At 41.1% G+C, this 27,244-nt stretch overlaps 2 protein-coding genes and 1 long non-coding RNA gene across 4 annotated transcripts in view; all 3 read left to right on the top strand.

Annotated features, from left to right (window-relative positions):
- The first annotated feature begins 309 nt into the window (after window positions 1–309).
- Window positions 310–23,392, top strand: LOC116672112 (uncharacterized). Its single transcript, XR_004327468.1, has 3 exons — window positions 310–556; window positions 15,392–15,400; window positions 23,382–23,392. It is a non-coding gene; the product is annotated as an uncharacterized LOC116672112 (long non-coding RNA).
- alg14 (ALG14 UDP-N-acetylglucosaminyltransferase subunit) lies at window positions 1,860–14,659 on the top strand. 2 transcript variants are annotated; one of them, XM_032503744.1, is made up of 4 exons: window positions 1,860–2,048; window positions 6,535–6,686; window positions 8,256–8,378; window positions 14,352–14,659. In XM_032503744.1, the coding sequence occupies exons 1-4, from the start codon at window positions 1,904–1,906 to the stop codon at window positions 14,580–14,582; spliced, it is 651 nt and encodes a 216-aa protein (XP_032359635.1). In that variant the 5' UTR covers window positions 1,860–1,903; the 3' UTR covers window positions 14,583–14,659. The 2 variants fall into 2 exon arrangements, with proteins under 2 accessions (XP_032359635.1, XP_032359636.1); XM_032503745.1 differs by lacking the exon at window positions 8,256–8,378.
- A 2,029-nt stretch (window positions 23,393–25,421) lies between the features above and the next one.
- cnn3a (calponin 3, acidic a) overlaps window positions 25,422–27,244 on the top strand; it is a 35,944-nt gene continuing 34,121 nt past the window's right edge. The window contains exon 1 of the mRNA XM_032503743.1: window positions 25,422–25,687. Within this exon, the coding sequence (XP_032359634.1) occupies window positions 25,631–25,687 (57 nt within the window). The 5' untranslated portion in view covers window positions 25,422–25,630. The remainder of the gene's footprint in view (window positions 25,688–27,244) is intronic.

Below are 27,244 nucleotides of genomic sequence, written 5' to 3'. Positions count from 1 at the left end.
GACGCAGACCAGCTGCTAGTTGTCCATCCTGATGCTTCTGATGCTGCTGCTGCTATTCAACCTCTCCGTTGTCTGAGCACATGCTGCGTTCGCGTCCCATGTGGAAGATCGGAGATCGTACAGTTCATCTGGAAATGACGCGTCTGTGTTTTTTTTGCAAAATATAGATTAAATCTAGATAACATCTATAAAGTGCTGTTTTTGCACAGGCTCTAATTAAGTATTCAAGTCCTTTACTTAAGTAAAAGTAGGCTACTATTACCATATTGCCTACAAGTACAAGTCCTCTCATTTAAGTATGTTAGTATCATCAGGCAAATGTACCTGTAAAGTATTTAAAGTAAAACTACTCGATGCAGAAACATCCTCCTATTTTAGAAAGTGTAAATAATCCAAACAGTTGTGTGTTTTATGGTCTAATCATCTCAGTTGGACGTGTTTCATTTAGAATAAAACATCACAGTATATATAAACTACATGCATTTTATGTGCAGAAATCTTACTGTGTAAAGTAACTAGTAGCTAAAGCTGTCAGATGAATGTAGTGGGGTAAAAAGTACAATATTTCTCTCTAAAAAAAAAAGAAGCTAAAAAAGTGGCATGGAAAGAAACGACAAGTCGGCCTATGCCTCAACATTTGTACTAAAGTACAGTACCTGAGTAATTGTATTTAGTTACATTCCGCCACTGTTGAGCTCATACCTGGATGGAGTTGTAGGCACCAGCTGTGCTCTATAGGAAGGAGTAGAAGAGAGGAGGTAGTTCCATTCAGATTAGGGTTCAATCACACTGACGTTAAATAAATACTAGGAAAAGCACATACACAAGTAGGCTATGTGCAGGTTAAAATAACACTGAAAATGCTGACTACGTAATGATGCAGTGTGTCAAAAATAACAGGGTTTTCTGCAAGTTTTATTAAGTCAAATGGAAGACTTTTTAAGACCCTTTATGGATGAAATTTAAGACCTATGTCATGACATCAAACGTATAACAAAATGCAGAGCCACAAAAGTACTTGCATATTAAAAAAAGATATTAAAATTGGACAAAAGTGACACAGAGTAATAATAACCAGCGCATTACATTTGGATGACCAAAAGAAACACCAAAGAATTAAAAAGAAACATTCCAGGGAGCATTGGAAGTTGCCTTACATGGACGTGGAAAAATGTAAGACCCTTTTAAAATCCTTTAATAATAATAATACATTTTATTTAACAGCGCCTTTCTAAGCACTCAAGGTTGCTTTACAGACAATAAAAGACAGATACAGGGAACAGAAAGTTTAAGCAGTTATAAGAAAACAAAACATTTGAGACCTTGGTGCCCGGAAGGCTCAGTTGGTAGAGTGGGCGCACATATGTAGAGGCTTACTCCTTGACTCAGCAGGCCAGGGTTCAATGCTGACCTGTGGCCCTTTGCTTTATCAATATATATAATTATATATATATATATATATATTATATATATATATATATATATATAATATATATATATATATATATATATTTTGAGACCTAGAACACAGTACTTAAGCACATTTAAGACGTTTTAAGCCTTAAAACGTCTTAAATGTGCTTAAGTACTTAAAATTGAAGGCCTTAAAATTTAAGGCCTAAGTTTTGATTTAGAATTTTTAGGCTTTTTTTAGTTCTTAAGTCATAGAAACCCTGTATAATGAAGAAAGGGTAAGGGGCTGGAGCAGAATGAGATTTAGAGTAGTTAATTTCTTTAAAGAATATAGTTTTTTAAAGTGCATTCACTTTGTGCAGACTGATGTGTCGACTAGATAGTGTGCTACCTATTCCGGTACGACAGGTGGCGGTATGCCTCTCAGAGTCGGTACGATACCACCATTCAAACTCGTCCGCTTTGGTCCTACAGAGCCGCCGTAGCCGTCATGGCGGTTCTGGTAGCAGCTGTGTTTGCTACATTACTTACATGTTTGTTATTTATTATCAGGTTATATATTGTCGTGAAGACTGGACCAAACTATAAACCTGGAACCAAAGGTCCGGTCGCTGTTCTCGTCGTTGCAGGATCCGGTAACGTTAATGACAACTAACTAACGTTAGCGTTAACCTAGACCACTGCACCACAGTCACGTTAGACACGTCTCTGCCGTCAAACAACGTAACAAACAACTTAATATTTACAACTTGGCAGACATATTCTGAGTTCATAAGAGCGAACCATGTATGTAGGGGCGAACTAGCAGAGTGCGTTTTTAAGTCCCAGCTTACTTCCCTAGCCTCCACGCTAACAACACGTAGCTCTCTGCAGTCTAGGCAGACCAGAGGGCAAGACCCGCCCCCTTGCATTCGCACGGATTAGACTGTAATATGTATATATATTGACTAATAATAGATTGACTAATATGTATATATGTACATATTAGTCAATCAATATACAGTCTATGGTCCATACTTACGCAAGCCAACGGAACCCGATTGGTTCAGGTTCTAGCCCCTGACCAATCGGCTGTCCTAGAACTGCATTGCAATACTGAACTATTGGGGAAGCTTTTATTTTTTATTTAAAAGGTATCTTTTACGCATTTTTGGAAATGTGTGTGAAGTGTGTAATCTTCTGCCGCTAGGGGTCTCTTAATCAAAACTAGAGATGGTCCGATACCACTTTTTGCTTCCCGATACCGATTCTGATACCTGAACTTGCGTATCAGGCGATACCGAATACTGATCTGATTCCAGTGGGTCATATTTTATAATGTTTTAACAACTGTATACTACTATCCTTGTATGGATGGGATGGGATTTCTGTCTTTGTGGTCTGTCTGGCTCAGGTTAAACTCTTTGTGAAACATTTCTTTTATTAACCGGTTCGACAGTCAGTTATAACCCAAAAAGATTACATCAAAAAAACTTCTTTAGATTAGTAGAACATAGGAAGTAGATTATCTTTAGGGTTTATTATGTGGTATCGGATCGGTGTATAAACTCCAGTACTTACCGATATCAGCGTTTTAGGCAGTATCGGAGGCGATACCGATACATCAAAAAGCATTACCCCTGTTCCCCACCGGGATAGGAAGGGAAACAGCGCGAGAATCCAGTCAATTTGAATTGAATCAGTTGTTTTTTAGGGGTGGGAATAATGGGTGCCATTCGATTTGCATTGCATTTTTCATTTATTGCGATTCTAAAAGTTTTGCAATCCAATAGTATTGAGTATTGCAATTTCCTTTACATTTTCTTTAAAACAAAAGTTGAATGATACCCTTCTAGAGACAATATACAATATAAGACATTTCTAAAAACTAGTTGCTTTCTCAGAAGAATACACACACGTCAGTCGGTCCGACATTTTTGTCATACAATGGTGCTCATAAGTTTACATGCCCATGCTTAAGTTGACTAAAAAGAGGAATAAAAAAAATCATCTTTTGTAAAAGATGAATGCCTTCATAAAAAAAGGGAAAAATCCAAAAATTGGAATTAAAATAGATTAGATTAGATCATACTTTATTCATCCCACAACGGGGATATTCCTTTGTTACACAGCAATTCTCTACAATGAAAGCAAAAACAAACAAACAAGTAAACACACAAGAAAAACAGGTAAACAATAGACAATGTGCAGAAAGGTAGACTGAAGCAAAGTAAGGTAAAGTGAAGTGGCGTTACATGAGGTATTGTAAAGTAAAGTGCAGTTGCCATAGTACAAGAAAAACAACATTGCAGTGTTGTAAGTGACGCTAAAATTAAGTTGAATATCTAGTTAAAGTGATAATGCCAAAGCAGGTAAACCATAATATAAGTTATATTCACCTGTGACCATAAATAATATTGAAAAAGTAAGTACTTGTAATGGAAAAATATAATACAGATAAAGTTATACAGAGTGTGTGGATTAAATGAAAATGAAAAACAGGAACAGAAACTCCAACATTATCATGTAGTGCAGGTGTTGTAGAGTCTGACAGAGGCCGGGATGAACAACCTGCGGTACCTCTCCTTCTCACACCGGGGGGGTATCAGTCTGCTGCTGAAGGAGCACCTCAGGGACCCCACGGTGTCATGTAGGGGGTGAGAGGTGTTGTCCATGATGGATGTCAGCTTAGCTAACATCCTCCTCTCCCCTGCTTTCTCTACGGGGTCCAGAGGACAGTCCAGGACAGAGCTCGCTCTCCTGATCAGTCTATTGAGTCTGCTCCTGTCCCGGTCCGAGCTGCCCCCCCTCCAGCAGACCACAGCATAACGGATGGCAGAGGCCACCACCGAGTCATAAAAATCCCTGAGGAGAGTCCTGCACACTCCAAAGGACCTAAGTCTCCTCAGCAGATGGAGGCGACTCTGGCCCTTTTTGTAGAGTGCATTGGTGTGGTCAGTCCAGTTCAGTTTATTGTTCAGGTGAACACCCAGGAATCTGTAGCTCTCCACTACATCAATGTCCAATCCCTGGATGTTCACCGGTGAGAAGTGGGATGTATTCCTCCGAAAGTCAACGATCATCTCCTTTGTCTTGCTGGTGTTGAGCTGAAGCTGGTTGAGCTCACACCAGCTGACAAAGTCCCTGATGACCGTCCTGTATTCCAGATCGTTCCCCTCAGAAACACAACCAACAACGGCTGTGTCATCAGAGAACTTCTGGATGTGGCAGTGGGTGGTGTTGTGAGTGAAGTCCGAGGTATAGAGGGTGAAAAGGAAGGGGGAGTGCATCGTACCCTGAGGGGCACCAGTGCTGCAGTGCACCACATCAGAGACACAGTGATGGAGCCTCACATACTGTGGTCTGTTGGTGAGGTAGTCCGTAGTCCATGCAGCCAGGCGTTGGTCCACTCCGGCACTCTCCATCTTCACTTTGAGCAGCGAAGGCTGGATGGTGTTAAAAGCACTGGAGAAGTCAAAAAACATGACTCTCACAGTGCTCCCGCTGTCCTCCAGGTGGAGCAGCGACCTGTGCAGCAGGTAGATCACTGCGTCGTCCACCCCAATCCCAGGCTGGTAAGCAAACTGCAGGGGGTCCAGCTGTGTGCTCACCAGGGGTCGAAGGTGACGCAGGATGATCCTCTCCATGGTCTTCATCAGGTGAGAAGTCAAGGCAACAGGCCTGAAGTGGTTTGGCTCTCTGGGGCGCGGCAACTTTGGTACCGGGACCACACAGGAGGTCTTCCACAGGGCTGGGACCTTCTCCAGGCTCAGGCTCAGGTTGAATAAGTGCCTGAACACACCACAGAGCTGGTCCGCACAGTCCCTGAGGAGACTTGGGCTGATGCCGCCCGTGGCCTTCCTTGCCTTGATCTTCTTGAGTTGACTTCTCACCTGATCATCTGTTATGGAGAAGGGGGTGGAGGATGACTGGGGTGTGGGGATGGTGTAAGTAAGGTGAGAGTTTCAGGGAGGGGGAGAGGGGGATGGTGAACTGATGAGCGGGGCGAGGGGGGAGGAGCGGGCGGTTTAGCTCATTGTTGATGAGGGTCGTTGAGGGTGGCAGGCTGAGGAGGGGAGGGGGGGAGGGGGAGTAGTCCAGGGGAGGTGTGAGATAGGGGTCTGGGGGGTGTGAAGAGGGGTGCGAGGAGGCAGAGTCAAACCTGTTAAAAAACAGATTCAGCTCATCAGCCCAGACCTTGTCTCCGCTGGCTTGGTTTCTCCCCACACCTTTAGCGTGGCCGGAGATGTTCTGCAGCCCTCTCCAGACGTCCCTAGCGTTGTTTTGTTCCAGTCCCTTTTCTAACTTTCTCCCGTAGATGACCTTCCCCCTCCTGATCCTGATCCTGAGTTCCTTCTGGACTCTGCGCAGCTCCTCTCTGTCCCCTGATGCAGACCCTCTTATAGGCCCACATCATCACATACCCTTCACCATACATAAAGATAGACATGGTTTTATTTCAGTTAGAGTAATAGCTGGTTTGATTTGTATTGAGAGATGATTTTATGGAAAGTATCCCATGCCAATCTCTATGTATGGTGAAGGGTGTGTGATTTTAATTCCAAAGGCCAAGGGAACTTTATCAGGATGCATAGTATCCTGATCCATGAATTAACTGGCCTTTTAATAATAAAAATGTGCCTGCCTCTATGGGAATGTAACATAGGGGTGTGTATACCTATGGACATACTGTATTTTAAGGAAAAGCTTTTATCTATTTACAATACATTATTCATTCACAAAGAAAATTAGTGTCCTTAAAAGGTTGGATTTTTCCTTTTTTTTTTAAATTAAGGCATTAAGATCTATTTAAAAAAGATGATTTTTTTTTATTCCTCTTTTTAGTCAACTTAAGCATGGGCATGTAAACTTATGAGCACCACTGTCGGTAAAGGAGAACATAACATGGGTTTCCCCAGTTTCTGCTTTTGGCCCATTTTGCTAGAAACGGATATGATGTAGTCGCTGTCAACGGCACCATATGATCAGAAAATATTAAGATTCATCATTGGTTAAAAAAAGAAAGAAAAATAGTTATTTTAGGGAAAGAATACATTCTTAAAATTGTCGCAAGAAAACTCCACTATAGATTTCCCCCCACCCCTAGTGTTCAGCATGTGTAATGTGTGTGTGTTGCTCCAGGCGGTCACACCACGGAGATCCTGCGGCTGATGGAGAGCCTGTCGGCAGCATACACACCTCGCCATTACGTCATCGCTGACACGGACAGGATGAGTGAGGACAAGATCTGCACCTTTGAAAGGTCCAAGCAACACTTAGACTCTGAGTCACAGGTACTAGGCGGCAAATACTGTCTGTGTCTGTCTCTGTGTCTCTGTGTCTGTCTGTCTCTCTCTCTGTCTGTGTCTGTCTCTCTCTCTCTGTCTGTGTCTGTCTCTCTCTCTCTGTGTGTGTCTGTCTGCCTCTCTGTCGGTCTGTTGGTCTGTCGGTCGGTCTGTGTCTCTTTCTCTCTGCCTCTCTCTCTCTGTCTATGTCTCTCTCTTTCTCTGTGTGTGTCTGTCTGCCTCTCGGTCTGTCGGTCGGTCTGTGTCTCTTTCTCTCTGCCTCTGTCTGTCGGTCGGTCTGTGTCTCTGTCTGTCTATCTGTCTGTCTGTCTGTCTGTCGGTCTGTGTCTCTGTCTGTCTGTCTGTCGGTCGTCGGTCTGTGTCTCTGTCTGTCTGTCGGTCGGTCGGTCTGTGTCTCTGTCTTTCTGTCTGTGTCTCTGTCTGTTGGTCGGTCTGTCTCTGTCTGTCTGTCCTTCTGTCTGTCTGTCTGTCGGTCGGTCTGTGTCTCTGTCTGTCTGTCTGTGTCTCTGTCTGTCTGTCTGTCTGTGTCTCTGTCTGTCTGTCTGTCTGTGTCTCTGTCTGTCTGTCTGTGTCTCTGTCTGTTGGTCGGTCTGTCTCTGTCTGTCTGTCCTTCTGTCTGTCTGTCTGTGTCTCTGTCTGTCTGTGTCTCTGTCTGTCTGTCTGTCTGTGTCTCTGTCTGTCGGTCGGTCTGTGTCTCTGTCTGTCTGTCCACCAGGTGGCAGCAGTACACACTAAACTAACCTAAAAAACAACTGTGATGAAGAGGAATATGCAGTATGCTGAATATTTATTTAAATGACAGATTTTACTACAAAATAGTTTTCAACCAAGTAGTAAAAAATAGTAAAAATAGTAACCAAGTAGTAAAAAATAGTAAAAATAGTAACCAAGTCAAAATTCTCTGTCAGCTTGTTAAAAGTGAATATTTTCTAGTTTATTTTCTCCTCTGTGACAATAAACTAAATATCTTTGAGTTGTTGAGAACAAAACAAGACAATCACGACGTCATCTTGGTCTTTTGGGAAAGACTTATCCACATTTTTCACCACTTTCTGTCATTTTATAAAGCAAACAACTTCAATCAATCGAGAAAATAATCGACCGATTAGTCAACAATGGAAACTTTTCAGCCCTAATCAAAGGTACCCAGTACCTGCCCGGATGCCCCAGGAACTACTTTCCATCCATGTTAACGTGAGGTCTGTGGAATAGAATGACAGACCCTGTGCTTTCTGTAAATCCACTGTTTGAATGCCTTGTGCACCACAAATGAAATTCCATTTTATAGAGCTGGTGCCAGAAATCTCTCTGCATGGTTCGATGCCACTAGATGAAAATAGGAAGATGTTGTTTTGTGATTTGTGTGAACTGAACGTTTTTATTGTTGTGTGGCCGTGTAGGGAAAAGCACTGGCCTGTTCATGCGCTGTTGAGAGGCGTTAAAATCTGAGATGGGAGAGTTTAAAGCTAGTTCCATCCAAATACAACACTGTTTGTTGCGCTACGAATGGGGACGTGTCTGAGCGCCTCTGAAAGACGCGTGTCCTTGTCTTCCCAGTTCACCATCTGTCGCATCCCACGGAGCCGGGAGGTCCACCAGTCTTGGGTTTCCTCTGTTGTCAGTACCCTGGACGCCCTGCGGTACTCCCTTCCTCTGGTGTTCAGACTCAGACCCGACATGGTGAGTGGAGCCAGAGACCAGCCACTAACTCGCTTTCTCTAGCAGCAACATACCTGTCTACCCCTAAATGGGGGGGGGGGGCGCCGCCAGACGCCTGCCGATACCATGTTATTGCAATACTTATGCTACAATTCCATGTTATTGCAATTTATAACCTTTTTTGCAACTTTTAAATTTTCCCAGTATCAAATGACGTCCCCAAAAGGAAACTTTGTCCACATCTGTTTTATCTAAAACACACATTACCCTGTTTGTTGAGCCCACTTCAGTTTTATTGGTTCAAAATGGGATTGTCAAGCAGACAAACTGACCAGCACATATATAATGAAAGATCGATACTTGGCGCCTGTGTGTTGATACAGTATTGCCACGGAAAATGTTGTGATACTATGCTGTATTTTTATTTTTTTCCCCTAACCCCTGTTTCCCACCAACCGCGTCACGGCGCGTCCCAGAAGCGGCGCTCTACTCCTCTAAAGATACTCGCCAGGTCTATTTTCAGCGAAACAGCTTTGTTGTTGCAGGAAACATTCAGCCGTTCCACAAACAACAAAACCCTAAAAAATAAGGAAAATAAACATCTTAAAACGCCATCTTTGCCTTTCTCACTAGCTGTTTTCTACTTTTGAATTTCCAAGTTTTTGTTTTATTTTGTCTGAGAACAAATCACCACACTACATCAATACGTATGAATAGAATTTTAATTTGTGCTGCTCGCAATATTGAAAAAAATGACGTGGGGATTCATCATTCACATCTCTTTCCAGAAATGTCCCCGTTGCTCTGGATAAAGCACAGGACACACCCTGGGTACACTTTCCATGGGAACTACTTTTTCGGTATGAATTAAAATTGCTAGTGGAAGTGTTGACAGTTAGCCTGGATGCCAGCCAAACGTAGCCCCGCCCACAACATTTGAAGTTGGGAAGTTCAGTCTGGACGTGATTTGTTGTGGAGCAACTATGCTCGAACAAGAGCTGTTCGGACCAATCAAATTGTCAGGGCGGGCTTTATACGACGATGGTCAACAGTAACAGAATCAACCACATCACCAAAGAGCGCTTGGGTTGAATTAGAAAGACTGCTGCCGCTGGATCATTGAGATGTGTAGATTCCTCCATCGCGTCTGTTATAGGAGATATTGAAAGCGCATTTATTTTAAAAGAGGAACAGAGAACCTGCGATCAAGGCATTTGTCGATCGGAAATATGTTTTTGCCGTCCTTCCTACGGGATTTGGCAAAAGTTCAACATACGTCACGTAATACGTTGCTCTGATTGGTTGCGGGTCTATCCAATTGAGTGCAGAGGCATCTTCTTATCTGGTTCAGTTGAAACACTGCCCAATGGAGCAAGATCAGACTCATATTCCGACTAGAATCCTAGTATGAAGACATCAGGCTAGTTGACCGTGTCATTTTTGTGGACTGTAAATAAGCTGGGGGGGAAACCAAAAATGACCACAAGGAGTCTGCGGTGTAATACATGCACTTATTATCAGTGACCTAAATACCTGTCAGCATTATCAGCTCTGAGGCACAGATAGAGTAGTTTCTCTCCGCTCCGTGTGACCTGTACGTTGAGAATAACGGGAGCAGATTCCAGACCTGTGACCGGTCCCTCGCTGTGGACGTCTGTCCAGCAGAACCCTCTGGTCATTGGTGGCTGGTTGGGAAAACAAAAGCCGGGGACTTAGTGCCAGGGCAGTCTTGCCAGGAATGTTCCAGCCAGGCTTATGATTCAGTCGGAAACCTCCAGCCGCTCGCACGGACATGGCAACGGCGAGGGCTGAACAATTGCCCTTTTTCAAATCCAAAATCTGGATTTGAAAGAATGTGATTAGGTAATCCTGAAGACCGAGAATGTCATTTTTTTATTTTTCAACTGTCTTTGAGTTTTTCCGGGACAAGCACAATATACAGTACAGCAGCACCCCATGGACTACGAGGTAGCAGAACAAGAAATGTCCAGACAAGCAAGCAAACCAGTAGAGAAACAGGCAGCAACCAAAACCATAAAGGAGTAGTTACATTGTAGTTACATTGTAACTCCCCTCCCCCCCCTTAGATGTACCCATATAGACATGCATAACCACATACCCGCATACATACACATGCTCACACACACATAATATACACTCAAAAAATGACATCCAGACATACACACACAGTGTAGATATACGTTCATACACTTAAAACTAATGGATGTTATTCTGGGCTTGAGAGAGAAGGGCAGAAAAGAGTATAAAATAGAAATAAAAAAAGATCAAACTTAACTAACATGACAACAACAGTGATTCAGGAAAAAGAGAGAGTGGCGATGCATTGTGGGCAACAACCTCATGTGCCTGACTGCGTAAATCAAATGTGAATTAATAGCTGAATGTTGGGTGTAACATTTTTTTATTCCTCTTTTTGTTATTATATTTACTGTTACATATCCCACATTGTTTTCAGAAATATCCCATTTTCAGTGGATTTTTCTTTTAATTTCTTATGACTTTATCAAACATGATTATGAACATGAAGGTGCAATATGTAGCTAAAAAAAAAGATCAGATTTTTTTCACAAATAGTTCAGCCCTAGTACTGATTCTGCCATATAGCAGATGCAGGGCTACCCCCAGAAAAGGTGTTTAGCCCGGTGGCAAGGGCCCAGCTGGACCCAGTCACAGCCTGATGGCAGCATTAATGTAGAGCTCAATAGATTCTGAGATAAGAGAATCCTGGACCGAATCGTGAAAATTGAGAACTTAGAAAAAGCTAAAGCACAGATTGTATAGCTGCCATAATTAAATGCGAACTGGAGATTTGAAAATATAGCATGACCTCGTCTAAGTCTCTAACCAAGCCGCCCGACTGTAACTGTAGTTCAAAAACCGTCTTAGGGCGACTGCTCTACCAGGTGAGCTACGCATATGAGGAGGCTCAGTCCTCGATGCAGCGGCTCAGGGTTCGAGTCGGACCTGCAGCCATTTGCTGCATGTCTTCCCCCTCTCTCCCCTTTTTCCTGCCTACAGCTGTCCTGTCTATTAAAGGCTAAAATGCCCCAACAATTGTCATAAAAAAAGGAAGTCTTAAAAATACATTTAAAAAAACAAATTCACAGTGGCTTTGGCTCAAAGGGGGGCAACTTAGGGCTGGTGGGCCACCAGGTTATAATGCACTAGATGGAGAGGAGGGTTTGTGCTTTTGACTGCCTGCCCGGTGGGAAAAGCTGTTTCTTAGTTTGGTTCTAGAACTGCAAACTGGAAATGTAAAGCAGGAAACAATACATTTTAGATGGAAAATTATACCGGAAATGTGAGTAAATGGAAGAAAAAACAAAACAATTTATTCCCCAATTCCAAGCATGCACCAAATCCAGTATTCAGCTTCGGATTTGCAGCAACGCAGCAACTTCAGGTACGGCAAAGGAAGGACAGACCCAGCACAGGATGTTGTTTACGTCATTAATGTGTTTACTGTGGTAATGGACTGGGGATGGGAGAGGATTCGGGATTCGGCAGAACCCCAAGAATCTGGATTTGGTGCGTCCCCACCCAATTCCCTTTTTTATTTTTATTTTTATTTATTTTTTAAATTCAGTGGTCAATTGTCAGGTCAATTTCAAGTTCAAGACCTTTATTTGTCCCAGAGGGGCGATTCATTTTGCTGCAGTAGCAAGAAGTTGACATACAGGACATGACAACAAAGACAACAACATTGATTAAAAATACAGGATCAGACCAAATGGGGAAATAAATACCACAACATTAAAAGTTTAAGTCCAAGTGTGCCCTATGTGCAGACGTTACCTATTCTGTACAGAGTTAAGCAGAGAGATAGCAGAGGGTAGGAAAGAGAATTTATACCTATTTGTTTTGGCTGGTGGCCGACTGAAGCGGGAACCAGAGGGCAGCAACTTAAATTCTGCATTCAGGGGCTAGAGACCTATCAGACGTGATGGATTCTGCCTTTTTAAGCACATGTCTATTGTACAGATCAGTTGGTTTCATCTGCTGAATCCCATTTATTTATTTACATAGCTCAAAACACCAATCATACATTTGCCTTGGGCTTAACACTGTGTTCAACACATATTCCCCCCCCCCGTCACATTTTTGAACAAAGCTCTGCATTTGTTAAGTGATTCACTACAACCTGGAGAGCTTTTAAAAACTGGACTACAAGGACATTCCTGTGCAGTTTTCACAGCGGTAATGTCTGTGTTTGTCCTGCAAACACCCACATGTAAAAACCCTGTTAGAATCCAGGTTGGGTGTACACACACAGCCATGGCACCAGTTTCTCCAAACTATGGTGTAAGGAGCCAAGTTACTTTGAAGAAAGCTGACAGGATCCCGATTATGTAAGTGTATGTATTTTCCAGTGTCTGGAAATGTCTGGAGATGGAAATCTCAACTCCCCTGCCCAGAGTTTTATTTACCGCGGCCAGATGGAGCTTAGGATCAAGTGGTGAAATCTGCTAATGTTTATGGCAGACTCTGGCTTTTTTTTTTTTTTTAAAGTTGATTTACTGCACAGCAACAAAAAAGTACTTAAAAAGTAAAAGCAACTGCAATGCTCACATCTGCTGCAACAAGAAGCATTTCATTTTGTGGGTGTAAAGTGACTGTTCTCTGTCGTTGAGCTGTAAGAATGATTGAACTGTTCTGCCAGTCCTCTTGTAGTTTCACAGAGCAGTGTGCAGAGAATAGGAGTGCTTGTGTGTGTGTGTGTGTGTGTGTGTGTGTGTGTGTGTGGTGCGTGTGCGTGTGCGTGGGGGGGGGGGGCTCATGGAGCTGTATGATGACTTCTCCAGAGCAGCTCTTGTCTGGTTTCCTGTAAAGCCCAACTCCCTCCTCAGCCCAGAGGCCACTTATTCATCCCAGCAGTCGTCGGACCCCCCCCCCCGGATCTGTCTTTGAGTCTCACTGAGCTGCAGCCACTGACTCTCACATATGCTCTCTTTGGCCTGTTAATTGCGGGGCATTCAGACCCCAAAAAAAAGCAATCCGGCAATTTTCCGCAGAGTTGGCCTGCGGTGGAGAGTAGTCGTACGTCCTGTTGTCTTCTTAAACCCCCGAAACAAAGCACAAGTAGACTTTTATGTTACGCAATCTCTGTTTTCCGTCTGTTTGTTTATAGATTTTCAACATTTCAGACGGCACTTGAAGGCAGCTTTATTTCACAGAAGTGAAAAAGAAAAGAGAGGAGCGAGACATAGCGAGGGCTTGTGTGGTTGCAGGAAATATTCAGCCGTTCCAAAACCCCCGGGCAGTTCAGTGCTTGCTTTAAAATGTTCTTGTGGCAGCAATAGAGGCAGTGATGTTTTCTGTTTCCTGTTCCTCAAACTAAAGCTCAAAACTCCCCAACAAGTCTGATATCTGGTTACATGACTGGCCACAGCAGCGTGACATGGGGTCGAGTTTGTCCAAAAGTTGAGACTGTCTCATAGGGATGTGCAATTAATTGAATTTTGATTTCAATATTGATTTCCAAGCTCCCAACGATCACCGAAATTGCATAATCAAGAAAAAAACGGTGTGTAAAACCAGACTGGAATTGTTTGGTTCGGAGGGCGTAACAAACGTATAGACGGAATACTTTAGACCGAGCTGTACAACTACCTGTTGTTTTGAATGGAATGTTTGGTGTCTTGTAATCCCAAAAGGGTTGGGCACTTTGTGTGCATGGCAACAAAGGAAAGAAATCATTTAATCAATCAATCAATCAATCAATCAATCAATCAATCATATTATAAGATGCTCACAAAGTAGCTTCCACTCATCTAACAAGGTATGAAAGCTACAGGGTAAGCTAGCTAGCTAGCTCTGATGCTGCTGACCTCTCAGTCTGCTTCGTTATTGACTGAACTTACATACTATGTATGTGATAATGGTAGAGCGAGCCAGTTATTATTGTGATTGATACATGGTCTGGGTGAGTACTTGATTCTGATGGTGTGTCTCTTTCTCTGTGTGATTTTTCAGGTGTTGTGCAACGGCCCAGGGACCTGCGTTCCACTGTGTGTGGCGGGACTCCTTCTTGGAATTCTGGGAATGAAGAAAGTCCTGCTAGTTTATGTTGAGAGCATTTGCCGGGTGCAGACGCTGTCACTCACGGGAAAGATCCTGTACCCAATATCGGACTATTTCTTTGTGCAGTGGTCCTCCCTGAGAGACAAGTACCCCAAATCCATTTTCCTTGGAAGAATAGTATAAAGACATATATTACACGTATAAACATATTGTAATGTTTGTTGTAATGCTCATGAATAAATACTCTATTTTTTATATTTGAGTTGTGTTTAGGGGTTGTAGGTTTGATATATCATACAGAGTGCAAGGTCTTAAAGTATACATTTGATGTAACATAGATAAACATTAGCTCTTATTAAAAAAAAAAACTAAAAATACTATCTTAAAAATCTTTAACATAAAATCCTGCTTTTTATTGATGTCCTTGTAATGTCTTGGCATGTACATTTACTTAGCAGAGGGCTGCATCCATCACAATATCTCTTAAGAGGGAAATATGGATTTCTTCACATTTTTAAACTTCACCTTCCCCCGCTGAAAGTTGAAATTAGCTTCTAAGTCTCGCTTTGCAAGACCCTCCTCCAAAGCGCGCTGAAGGAGGGTCTGGCTTGTCCGCACAGCCTTCAGGGATGGGAAGGAAACGTGTTCTGGTTTGATGGCGTTTCCTTAAGCCGATCACAATCATGGGCGGCGCTGGGCTCCTCACAGAGCCGCAGCCAAATAGTCGTGCAGAGATTGGACAGGTAGTCTAGCTAGCTGTCTGGATTTACCCTGCAGGGATCTGAGGAGCAAGTAACAATAGTCCTCAGAAATCCACGGAATTAAAAATTCCAACACAAAGAAAGAAGGAAACGGAAAACATATGCATCCAGCGGAATTTCCCGCAACACTGGAACAATCCCGGACGTGGAACGTCAAGCACACGGACTAGCTTCTTCTTAACCAAGACTCAAGCTTACATATAAAACATGTCGTATCCTTTGCGGTGTAAGGAAATGTCTGTAACAAGCGCTTAGACGCCCACATCGGTCATTTATGCACAACGAGCTCCCTTACCTTGCTGTTCAACATCAGTGATGCCACTTTTACCATGAACGTAAGATAAATGTAAGAGGGCCTTGATTGAAGGTCCTTCATTGGACACAAAAAGACAAATGTGCCTAATTTGGTTTTGCTAACATGTAAAAAAGCAATATGATATAACCAATGCATTTGTCAAACAGTTGCATTGTTTCACGTGCTTACTGTTAAGATAGCATGACTACAGGGAAAAAAGAGAAAACTCAACATTGTAATAAAAATAAAAAAAATCCTATTAATTTCTTTGCAAAACAAATTGCATTAACAGTGTGCTGGATAAACTCTTAATTAATAATTAAGTAATATAACATTTAAATAATATTTAAACAATAATATTTAGAAATTTTTGAGAATAGGTAGTGCTGTTAATATTTTCACTCCATGATTCTCCATAATCTTTTAATAACTAATGTTAATGAGATGGAAATGAGCTCAATGGACAGTTCAAGGACTACAGTAGGAAGTCAGTGAGTCAGTAGCCTCGCTTTCCCAGACCTCCCTCCACAGCGCAGGGAGGTCTGGCTAGTCCACCCAGCATTCTAGGATGGAGGGAAAACATTTGCTGGTTTATTGGCATTTCCCCAAACCAATCACAATCAACATGGGCGGTGCTAAGTGCCGGACGGAGCCCCAGGGCGAAAAGAGTCCCTTCGGCATAATTTCCCAGAAGTGGAACGTTGTGGATAGAGACTAGTCAGTCAGTGATCCGAGTTCAAACTGGGACTGAAAAGGTCAGAGTAACAGGCTAAAATAAATGTATGTACAGGAGGATGGAATTGAGATTTAGAGAGGTTCAGAATGATTACTTTGAGTTTAAAACTTGTCTTTAAAGCTTGGTGCAGTAAGATTATGAAAGAAACTGATTTAATCCAGGTTTAATGTTAATCCTTCTTTGTGGAATTTAGAAGGTCACTCGCGAAAAACAAGCAGCATCACTCAGCCTGTTAGTATTTAACAGCTAATAACTACACAAGGCATATTAAAAACACCTATCTTTACATAGTCCTACATAGCCAGACCTTCCTGCACAGTGCTGCGGAGGAGGGTCTGGCTAGTCCACACAGCATTCCGAGTTGGGAGAAAAGCGTGCTCCGGTTTATTGGCATTTCTTTAAACCAATCACAGTCGTCTTGGGCGGACAGAGCCACGGTGACGCCGCGAAATAGCCTTGGGAAGGAATTTGTTTTGGTGGTATGTATGTGCACACAGGGAGGCGAGCTCTGGAATTAAAATGGCCGTCAGGTGTGATGAGAATTTTACTGAGAAAAAAAAAAATATTATAGACTTAGACTTAGACTTTTATTTATTGATCCTTTTGGGATGACTCCCGCAAGGAAATTGAAAATTCCAGCAGCAGTTTTAGCAAGAGAAAAAGAAATTAAAAAATAGATAAAAAAGACAGTAAAAAGACAACAAAATAACAATAATAAGAACATTTGTCAAATAAACAAAGAAAAGACCATAAATTATTATTAAAGTGTCAGTGTTGAGTCCAGTATTGAAGTGATAAAGTGATAAAGTGACTAGGTGTGAATTTAAGTCCAGGTGTGCGTGTGTTGTTGTATTGTCTGATGTATGTGTACTGTGTGTATGTATATATGTATGTCTGTATAAATGTATGTATGTATGTATTGTCCTCTCTGCCCTATTTCCTCCTCCCCCCTAGTGAGGAGTTGCATAGTCTAATGGCATGAGGGACAAAGGAGGGACTAAAGGAGTCCTTGAGTCTGTTGGTCCGGCACTTTCAGACTACTCTACACAATGAGCTTGTTCCAAAGCCACTATCCTCCCCAAATGTTCTAATGTTATTATGTTCCTTAAATCTTACATCATCTCCATTGACATTGTCCGGTTCTAATTGTATTAGAACTAGAATGCTGTGTGGAGCAAAACAAAGTCAGGATGGCACAATGGTGTTTTTCTTGAGAGCAAAATGGTAATTGGCTACGTTTATATGCAGCAGTGCTTTTATCCAGAGCACTTTACAAGGGCTTCGCCGCTAAACACACCAGTGGCAGAGTGCTGGCTAATTATTAGTTATGTTAGAATTAATGTTATTGTTTCATTAGTTTAGTGTCATATGAATGTGTTTACAAGTTTAGATTTTTTCAGTGGTTAATATTTCTTTTGTAAACCATCTACGAGCATTATTTGGACGCTATCGTGTAGCTGCAAGTAATGTTTCTACAAATATGTAAATTAGTAATAAATGTCTTTTTGGCCCCATTATATCTTCTTCGGCAAACTAAAAGAGATGATTATTTGAGTATTCGGGCACTAACAGCTATCTAAATAATGTTTATAGATGCTTTACAAAGTCTTAATTAGCTATTCACAAGGCTTCATAGTCATCAGATGTTACTTCATAATAGCATCCAAATGATGTTTGTTGATGGTTTATAAACAATTTCTTAATCATTAACTAATACGTAATATAATATGTGAAATGTTTTGTGAGAAACAAACTGTTACAATACCAAAGTATAGCATAACTTATAATTAGTATCACTAATAGTAACATCCTTTTGTTGTTAACGGTAAAATAATTCTTAACTTAAGTTTAATTAACTATTATACACTTATTATAATAATATTATACAATTGTTTTTTTCCCAAATTCACTAGGGATTGCAAAAATGTAACTACTGTTGTTTCCGTTAAAGGGGTAAAGTTTTAAATGTTGATGTTTTTGGTGTCCGTAGCATTGTCACGGCTCTGTTTTTTCTTCTTTGTGCTGTATTTCCTGTTCCTGGATGGAGCACAGGACAGGAAGAGTTCTCAGATGATTTGTTGAACTAAACCGAACAGGAGGAGGGAAGAGAGGGAGCAAAGGTTTTGCACATCTGGAGCTATTTACAGAGAGATCCATCTCTGTATCTATGGCGAAGAAACACACAGCTGCTCCACATTATAAGAGAGGAGGGTTCATCTCCTCTTTAAGCGTTCACACTGACCACTCACACTCGGCCACTGCGAATCACTACACTGAACTGGATTTTTTTTTTTTTTAGGGTGTAGTAGTCAAGACACAAAGGAGTTTAGGGTGTATAGTAATCCAGAAAAAAAGGGAGTTTAGGGTGTATAGTCCAGAAAGAAGGGAATTTAGGGTGTTGTAGTCCAAAAAGAAGGGAGTTTATGGCGTCGTCGTCCAGAAAGAAGGCAGTTTAGGGTGTTGTGGTCCAAAAAAGGGAGTTTAGGGCATCATAGTCCAGAAAGAAAGGAGTTTAGGGTGTTGGGATCAAAAAGAAGGCAGTTTAGGGTGTTGTAGCCAAGACTGAAGGGAGTTTAGGGTGTTGTAGTCCAGATAGAAAGGGAGTTTGTTGGCTTGAGGAGCCTAGAATACAACCATTGTGAGGGGACCACTCTACCTCCGAGCCCCAAGCTACCTATGGGGTGGATGGGTCACAACTCCCTCAATAATCAACACTGCCTGGGGCAATAAAGTCAAAGACTCAAATTCTGTGGCAAGCAAATATGAAAATTTAACATAAACATACTGTACATAAAAAATATGAGTTTTGCCCATTTCTTCCATTTTCTAAGGAAGAATGCTCTTCTAGATCTCAAAGAAACGCAAGTGAATATTTGTTGTTGAGATGTAGGCCTACATGATTTCTAAAAAACCCAAAAAGAAACAAGTGTGGTGTTTTGAATATGTGGAAGGTTTGGAACAATACAGGAGATGAATTAATTTATTATTATTATTATATATATTATAACATTAATAATAATAAGATTTTCATTAAATACATTTGCATGCAGAAAAAGCACAAAATGTTGCATACAAATTCAACAGAATACAGGAAACCCTCCCAGTGTTGAACCCAAAGTCACGCCCTCGGGGATATGATATTATATATTTGTACTGTATAGTAAACAGTTATGTTGTATTATGATGTATTTGGGAAAAATTGAATAAGCCGTTCAGAAAATGGACAGGTACTTTAAAATGAAAAGGCCATAACTAAGAATTGTTACAGAACTGAACTTCCAAATAAGGAGCTCATCTGGTATATTTATTCAATGGAAAAGATGACGTACCAACTAAAACTCAAAGGACATATCCGTGACAAGAACTGGAGAAAATGGACTGAATACATGGAAAGTGATGCCAACAAATAATTGGCCCCTGTGAGAATGACTGAGGAGGAATCTCTTTCCCAGTGTCTGAAATGCCCCTGCAAATGTTGTTTATGAAATGATGTTCATGCTGGTTTCATAATGAAATTGTAATGGGAATGCATTATACTGAATGTAAACTAAATGTAAACTAAAACTAAAAAGGTTTTTTTTTTTTAAACGTTACTGATTGAGGCAACATTGGGAAACTGACAACTCTCGTTCAACTTGTGGAACATTTCAAAGGCCAATCAAGATGACAGTGTCACATATGTACATACTGTACATATAATATCTTGTTGGTGTTAGGCATGCTAACTGTAAAAGCAATACATTATAAACTACAAACTGTACAATCAAACACAAGACTTTCACCCAGGAGACCGTGGTTCATCTCCCGCGTGGCACCTTTCCTAAAGTCACTTTCTTCTTAGCGTAAGCCCACCTACGACCTTTTCCTAAAGTCAACCATCCGGTTATTCCCGCGTGTCACGGAAACGTAAGCCCCCCCCACAACCATTTCATTAAGATAACAGCTTCTAAAGGGACGCCAATGGTCCCAACCAAGCGCATTTAGATGAGACGCTAAAAGAGACTTTTAGAGTCAATAACAGCGACAAAGGCACCTGACCAAGCGTCCGTATTTTACGAGATGGGAGTGAGAATGTGTTGAATCATCACATGATGCACAAGGTTGAAATGCACAGCGTTTTTGGCGATTTGACTCAATTCCTATGTCATTTTTAGAGAGGTAGAGAGGCCATGAGTAGGCAGGACTATCCCTCCCGATGGAATCTTGACACTGGTGGTGAAGGGAGTCTTTTATATTACATATCAGAACTTTAAGAAGCTAGAACCAGTGAATCTTTACTCAAACAGATTCACCGGTAATCAAAATAATTTAATAGTTGACAACTAAGCGACTGATCTTTGCACATCTAGAACGGATGTCCTAAATAGCGTACTCAAAAGGCCTGACAATGAAACGTGAAAAGTATTACATAGGGTGTGTAGTAATCCAGAAAAAAAGGAAGTTTAGGGTGTTGTAGTCCAGAAAGAAGGGAATTTAGGGTGTTGTAGTCCAAACAGAAGGGAGTTTAGGGCGTCGTTGTCCAGAAAGAAGGCAGTTTAGGGTGTTGTAGTCCAAAAAAAGGGAGTTTAGGGCATCATAGTCCAGAAAGAAAGGAGTTTAGGGTGTTGTAATCCAAAAACAAGGAAGTTTAGGGTGTCTTTCAAAAAGAAGGCAGTTTAGGGTGTTGTAGCCAAGACAGAAGGGAGTTTAGGGTGTTGTAGTCCAGATAGAAAGGGAGTTTGTTGGCTTGAGGAGCCTAGAATACAACCATTGTGAGGGGACCACTCTACTTCCGAGCCCCAAGCTACCTATGGGGTGGATGGGTCACAACTCCCTCAATAATCAACACTGCCTGGGGCAATAAAGTCAAAGACTCAAATTCTGTGGCAAGCAAATAGTAAAATTTAACATAAACATACTGTACATAAAAAATATGTCCTAAATAGCGCACTCAAAAGGCCAGACAATGAAACATGAAAAGTATCACACAGTAGTGTTTGCCCTGTTTGCTGACAAATGGAAATTATAGTTGCTCACTGGAGAGCAACTGTGTGTCCGGCGTGTCTGTTATATTGGCGGGAGAGCACGAGAGAGCAAGGGGAGGGATTTCAGACACAGCCCAGAACAGGTTCATGACTCTGGACACTCACACTGCGGGGGTCGGCCGCAGGAAGAAGATGACATGACTCTTTGTTTGCATATCAGTACTTGTGCTATGAAAAGAGGCTCTTTGCTATGAATAGAAAGATCTGTGATCATCAGTCCACTCTGGCAACCATGGCAGGCGTTTGCATTGCAGCTATTTCCAGAAATAACGTAACTACAGAGGTCTGAAAGGTCACTGCGTCTAATCCCAAATATGGTGAAAATGACAACACGGTTCCCTGTTTTCACGAGTGTGATGGAATATGAGTCCAGAGGTGGAATTAAACTTACTAACTGTAACTGTAATTTAATCGTTTTTGTGTGTCCTTTTACTTTTTAAAGTATTTTAAAAAGTGTGCAACTTTACTTTTACTTATGTTTTGGTTGTAAGTAAGTAAGTATTGTACTTCGCTACATTTTAAATCCCATCCGTTACCAACTAAGAAAAATAAGTGGCTTGGGTTTCTGTCACATTTTCCTTTTCCTTTTTTTTTTTAAAAGGTATTTTGTTTTGTTTTTGAATTTTTTGGCTTTGTGTCCTTAACAAATCCCAGACTTAATTAAATAAGTATAATAAGTTTACATTTTATATTTAAGATGTAATAATATATATGTAATAATAATAAAATAATTTCCCCCTGCTTTTAAAAAGTAATTCATTATCTTTTATTCTGAGCACATTTTAAATGAGCAACTTTTACTTGAGTAGATTTTTATATCAGTAACCTTACTTGTACTTAAGTAAAAGTTCATCAAAGTAACAGCACTTTTACTTAAGTTGAATATTTTTGTACTCTATGAGTCCCATCCCATTTCTAGTCATACGTCAAAACCTGAAAAAACACCATATTATATACACACACAATTTTATATGAATTGGTACTACTTACCAACGTGTTGTCACTTTAAACACTACACCCATATGCCAGACATATTTGTCAATTTACACAGTTGACCTTAAGTTTCAAAACTAGGCACATATTAGGTAAAGACGCAAAAAAACTAATGAAAAATGAAGAACAAGATGATGCCAATGGGCAAAGGCCTCGCAGTGTTAGTCATAGCTGATTTACATGCAAATGTAAATGTAATATTTTATAGCTGCATAATTATCAATCTTAATGGCTTACATTGCTAAAGAGTCTGTCCATTGTCTCTCCAATTTTGCAGAAGTGAGTGATATTTCGTTCCCACCTGGACATAGACTGCATTTGCATTTATCGCTTTATGTTTTGGTTTTTAAGCAGAGTTCTGAGCCACAAGTGGTTTTATCTGCAGTAGAAGAACTAATCTCCATTTGAACTAACACGCCCAAACCTCATATCTCATCAACGTTCTTGTATACTGGGGATAAAAAGGAAGCAGCGTGTATCCCCCTGGCCATCGCTGGTTGTTGCCATGGTAACGTTAGTAGCTTAGTCTCAGAGAACGAGACGTGATATCCGATATTGTCTCGCTATGACAGACCTTCCTCCACAGAGGGTCTGGCTAGTTCACTCAGCATTCTGCAACGGGAGGACAACGGGCTCTGGTTTTATCGGCATTTCTTTAAACCAATCACATTCGTCTTAGGGGGCGTTAGGCGCCGGACGGAGTCACGGTGCCGCTGCGATATAGGCTCAGGAAGGAACTTGTTTGGGTGGAACATGTGTACGTTCAAAATTAGTTTTAGTCGTACAACAGAAAACTCCGATTGGACAGATAGTCTAGCTAGCTGTCTGGAGTTACCCTGCAGAGATCTGAGGAGCAGTGAACCATAGTCCTCAGAAATCCACCGGAGGTTAGAACGCAAACACAGAGGAAGAGGAAGGGGAGGGACATCCAGGCAAATCAAGATGGGAAACGTTGGGGTCTGTGTCAGTGTTGCCAAAGGTCTCTGTTTGCGGACGCGGTGGCTAAGTGGTCAGCACTTCTGCCTCACAGCAAGAAGGTTACTGGTTCAAATCCAGGTCGTTCAGGGCCTTTCTGTGTGGAGGTTGTATGTTCTCCTCGTGTTTGTGTGATTTTCCTCCGGGTTCTCCGGTTACTTCACACCATAAAGACATGCATCCAAGGTAGGACTGCAGTGGAAAAGTAGCCAATTGGCTAACATTGGTGCATTTATAGAAATGTTCATCAATATGCATTGTCCTAATAAGATCAATAAACACAACCCCGCAGATTCCAAACCAAAGGGTCAGAAGTCAGAAGGGTTTCCATGTGTCCTTACTCAGACGGAGCCACGGTGCCGCTGCAAAATAGCCATGGGAAGGAATTTGTGTTGGTGGAACATGTGTACGTTCAAAGGTTGTTTTAATCATGCAACAGAAAACTTAGATAGCACAGATTGGACTGAGAAAAAAAGGACATTCGACGAAATTTCCGGCAGGACCTGAATGATCCCGGAAACGAAACGACGGGCTCGGAAAACCAGATCAGTGTGAAGTACATATTTTTAAACCAAAACGTAGCAGTGTAAATGTAGCTTGAGTCTGAATTCTGAAATTGGAAGTGAATCTTTAATCTTTAGAGACCTGAGACAAAAACCTGAATTGTTTTTCCCTCCCAGAATTATGGTCACAATCTATTTTTCAGGAAAAAAGATTTGAATTGAGCATAGGGTAAATAAAAGTACACAACTTTAATGTTGAATTTGTATCTCCACCTAAGCTTATCAAATGATAGAATGGAATACCTATATTGTCCTTCTACAAGTACAACGAGATGAAGATCGCAACCTTTGTGTCAATGCATATAAAAAAAGTAAAAATATTTGAAATAATGAAAAAATTAGGAGTACATAGAGGTAAAAATAGCAAGAAAGGGACAGTAGCAACAAACAAAATCTGGAAGTGTCAAGAATATCCATCAGTATTTTATTGAAATTGTGCACATAGTAATAGATTAGAAGAATTAGATTAAGATATAGAACAGAGTGCAAGTTTTTATTGTCCAGCTGAGGCCGGGAAATCCTCTTTGGTCTAAAATAACATCCTGTTAAATTAGTTCAGATTGCATATAAAACATTACATCACTGCAAACATACCACACACACACACACACAACACACACACACACACATAACATACACAGTGCACAATAGTCTTTTATATGTAGAAAGGCTCAGATTGGTGGAATTTAATAATTTGGTTTATTGCACTGGGTATAAAAGTAGTAGATAAAGGTAGATAAAAGGATCTTTTGTAGATCCTGGTGTTTTCCAGAGTACTCTGTATCGTGGCCCTGAAGGGATCAGCTTAAACTCAGAATGGAGGGGATGTTTACTGTCACCAATGAAAGTCAGTGAATGCCAATAAAGTGGCTTAGTTTTTAACAGAAACAGTAGCTGACAATAATAGAATAACGACGAGCAATGCAAATAACTTATATCATTCAACCCCTCTTAATTTCAACGACTTTTATGAAACCTTCAAATGTTAACACTTGATTTTAGTCTAACCGAAGAGTGTTGAATGGCCAGGAACAATGCAAGCAGTCACTGTGTAAACTCATGGTGAGAGTTGGTAGTCACCGGGCCACGGCAGTTCCATTTATGTCAACATGCAGTCAGTTTATGAAAGCCATTCATGTCACGAACAACACTCACATGTTTGTAGTTATACTTAATACAAATATCTGCAATAGTAGGCTACTCAGGGGTGTAGTCTATGTGATACACAGGTATATACAGTATACCCACTAAGAAAGCTCCAGGATTTACTTATACCCACTTAAAAATGTGCAATATAATGTAACAACATATATACATTTTGAATTGACATCTGTTTTCCTTCACATAGGCTAAATAAAGGGATTTCCAACCTAACTTAGTGCATTAAAGTGAATCAGAATGCAGGAAATTAAGTCTTTGACGCTGACAATTTCCCCTGGGGGAGAACACGCAGACCCCATATGTCCATTCTGGTCCATATATTCATATTAGTACAGACATGACACTCGCTAAAATACATTAGGCTACACCGCTAAGGCTAAAAAGCTGTACCGTGACCCATTCTTACAGAGCAACAGGAGAGGGAGGAGCCCTGTAAAATTCGGCTGCTCTGATTGGCTGTTGTGGCTACGTCAATCATTTAGAGACTTTTCTTTTTTTTTTTTTCTTCGCAATCTGAGCCTGTCCTGCAGATAGCAGCCTACAGTCTCTGGTACTCTTCTCCAGTAAACCTCACGGAATATTTCCCTCCTGTCTGGGTGTTCAAGGGAGCCAAAGCAGTCAAGCAGGAGTTTTCCCCACAGCAGGATTTGTGCTACATTGTAGCTGAGGAAATATATTAGGGTTTTACGAGCAACAAAACAAAACAACAAAAAAATCAAGAAAATGACACATTTTAATAAGGGGCCAGCCTACGGATTATCTGCTGAAGTTAGAAGCAAAGTAAGTACCTTTTACCTTTCTGTCTCAGAGTGAAAAACATCTTTCAGACCCTTTTAAGCATTAAAGTGCGTAGCCTACTCTATCGTAAACACAGTCCGTTAGCTCTCGTCCTTTCTCTCAGAGGAAAGTAACACGCAGGACGCTAGCTAGCTAGTGGCATTTTAACGTCCATTAGCCAACAGCAAAAGCTGCTTAAACTTTCCCGAAATTTCCTGAGTTTCGGCAGCCTCTTTTCTGCCCGGTGTTACGTAAAAAAGAAAAAAAATGAGCGCTGCATTAAGTGACACTAACCATAATTCCCTTAACGTTTAGCTTTACAACAACAAAGACCGAAATGTGAGCCAATTTTAACAGTTGAGATTTCAGCGGAGTTAACTGTCTATGAGTATGAAGGTCTATCCCAGGGGTTGGATGGAACGTTCGCGTACAACAAATGAAAGTCCAGCTCCTAAACTTCGACGGAAGTTGTCCGGACCGTGTGTATCCTCCGTCTTCGGACTATAAACCGGGTACAAAGTGATTATTCTTGACATATATATGACCTACACCACTTCCCCCCCCCCCCCCCTCAATGATGGGAAGCAAACTTTCTTTCCGTCCCCCTTTGTCTATGGATTGGATCACAGGGACACTTTTAGAGTTCATGGAGTTATCCTAAAGGCCGATACGATAACTTATTTTGATGATATGCTGCACCGTGTGTTTCCATTGTAAAGTCTTTTTAATATGATTTAAAAAAAAAAAAGGAATGTAATTGATTGTTTGTGTAGGGGAGGAGCCAGTGGCTGGGGGCTGTGTGGCTGCTTTATGGATGTACGACATAGATTGATTCCCCCACTCTGTGCCTGTGTGTGTGGATATGTCGCACTGTTTTCTAATTAGATAGCCACGTACTAGAGGGATTATAGGCGCTGTCTGTTATTAATATGATCATTTAGGAAAGTATGCAGCACTGCAACAGGAAGCCACAGTCCCAAAAGTGTTAGTTTTGGTCGTTTTTTATCCTGATGGTTTCTTTTTTTTCATTTCATCTTTTTATGCTCCATTTATTATATCTGAGATGTTGTCCGTGTGTTTATCTGTCTCGTATGGCTGGTGAGCAAAATTCCACCTTGGTGGACATTAAAAATGTGTTCTATTTTAAATATAAATTAAAGGTGTCCATATCAGTATTTATAGACCTGTGTGTGTGTGTGTGTGTGTGTGTGTGTGGTGTTTTTTGTCAGAATACAGCATAGAAAATCTGTTTAGAAATAGGATTGGGCTTCGAGAACCGCTTCCAACTTGGAATCATTTTAAATATCACGATTCCAGTGGACTTGTTTCTTTCTTGGCATCGTTTTGGAAAATATTTAGTTTTAGTTTCGATCATCGGTTCCAAATTTAACATAACCAGGCGCTAGTTGTGTTGCAGCCATGAAGAAGAGTAAGCGGTGCTCTAAAGTCAGGCTGATTGCTTGGCCTGTGGTATTGCTGCTTGTAGAATTGATCAAAACCAAATTGTATCCCAAAAATGACTTACAGAAGGACGAATCCCAAGCAGAGCAGCTGGAAGAC

The sequence above is a fragment of the Etheostoma spectabile genome, chromosome 22 (assembly GCF_008692095.1).
Source record: "Etheostoma spectabile isolate EspeVRDwgs_2016 chromosome 22, UIUC_Espe_1.0, whole genome shotgun sequence".
Classification (NCBI taxonomy): domain Eukaryota; kingdom Metazoa; phylum Chordata; class Actinopteri; order Perciformes; family Percidae; genus Etheostoma; species Etheostoma spectabile.
Note: the sequence above shows the minus strand (reverse complement) of the source record. Positions and strands in the feature narration are given on the sequence as shown.

What these genes read in the sequence shown, in the direction of transcription:
- alg14 (XM_032503744.1), top strand. Translation starts at nt 1,904, where the DNA reads ATGGCGGTTCTGGTAGCAGCTGTGTTTGCTACATTACTTACATGTTTG. An exon ending in TCTCGTCGTTGCAGGATCCG is followed by an intron (nt 2,049 to 6,534) that starts GTAACGTTAATG and finishes GTGTTGCTCCAG; the next exon opens with GCGGTCACACCACGGAGATC. An exon ending in TCAGACTCAGACCCGACATG is followed by an intron (nt 8,379 to 14,351) that starts GTGAGTGGAGCC and finishes GTGATTTTTCAG; the next exon opens with GTGTTGTGCAACGGCCCAGG.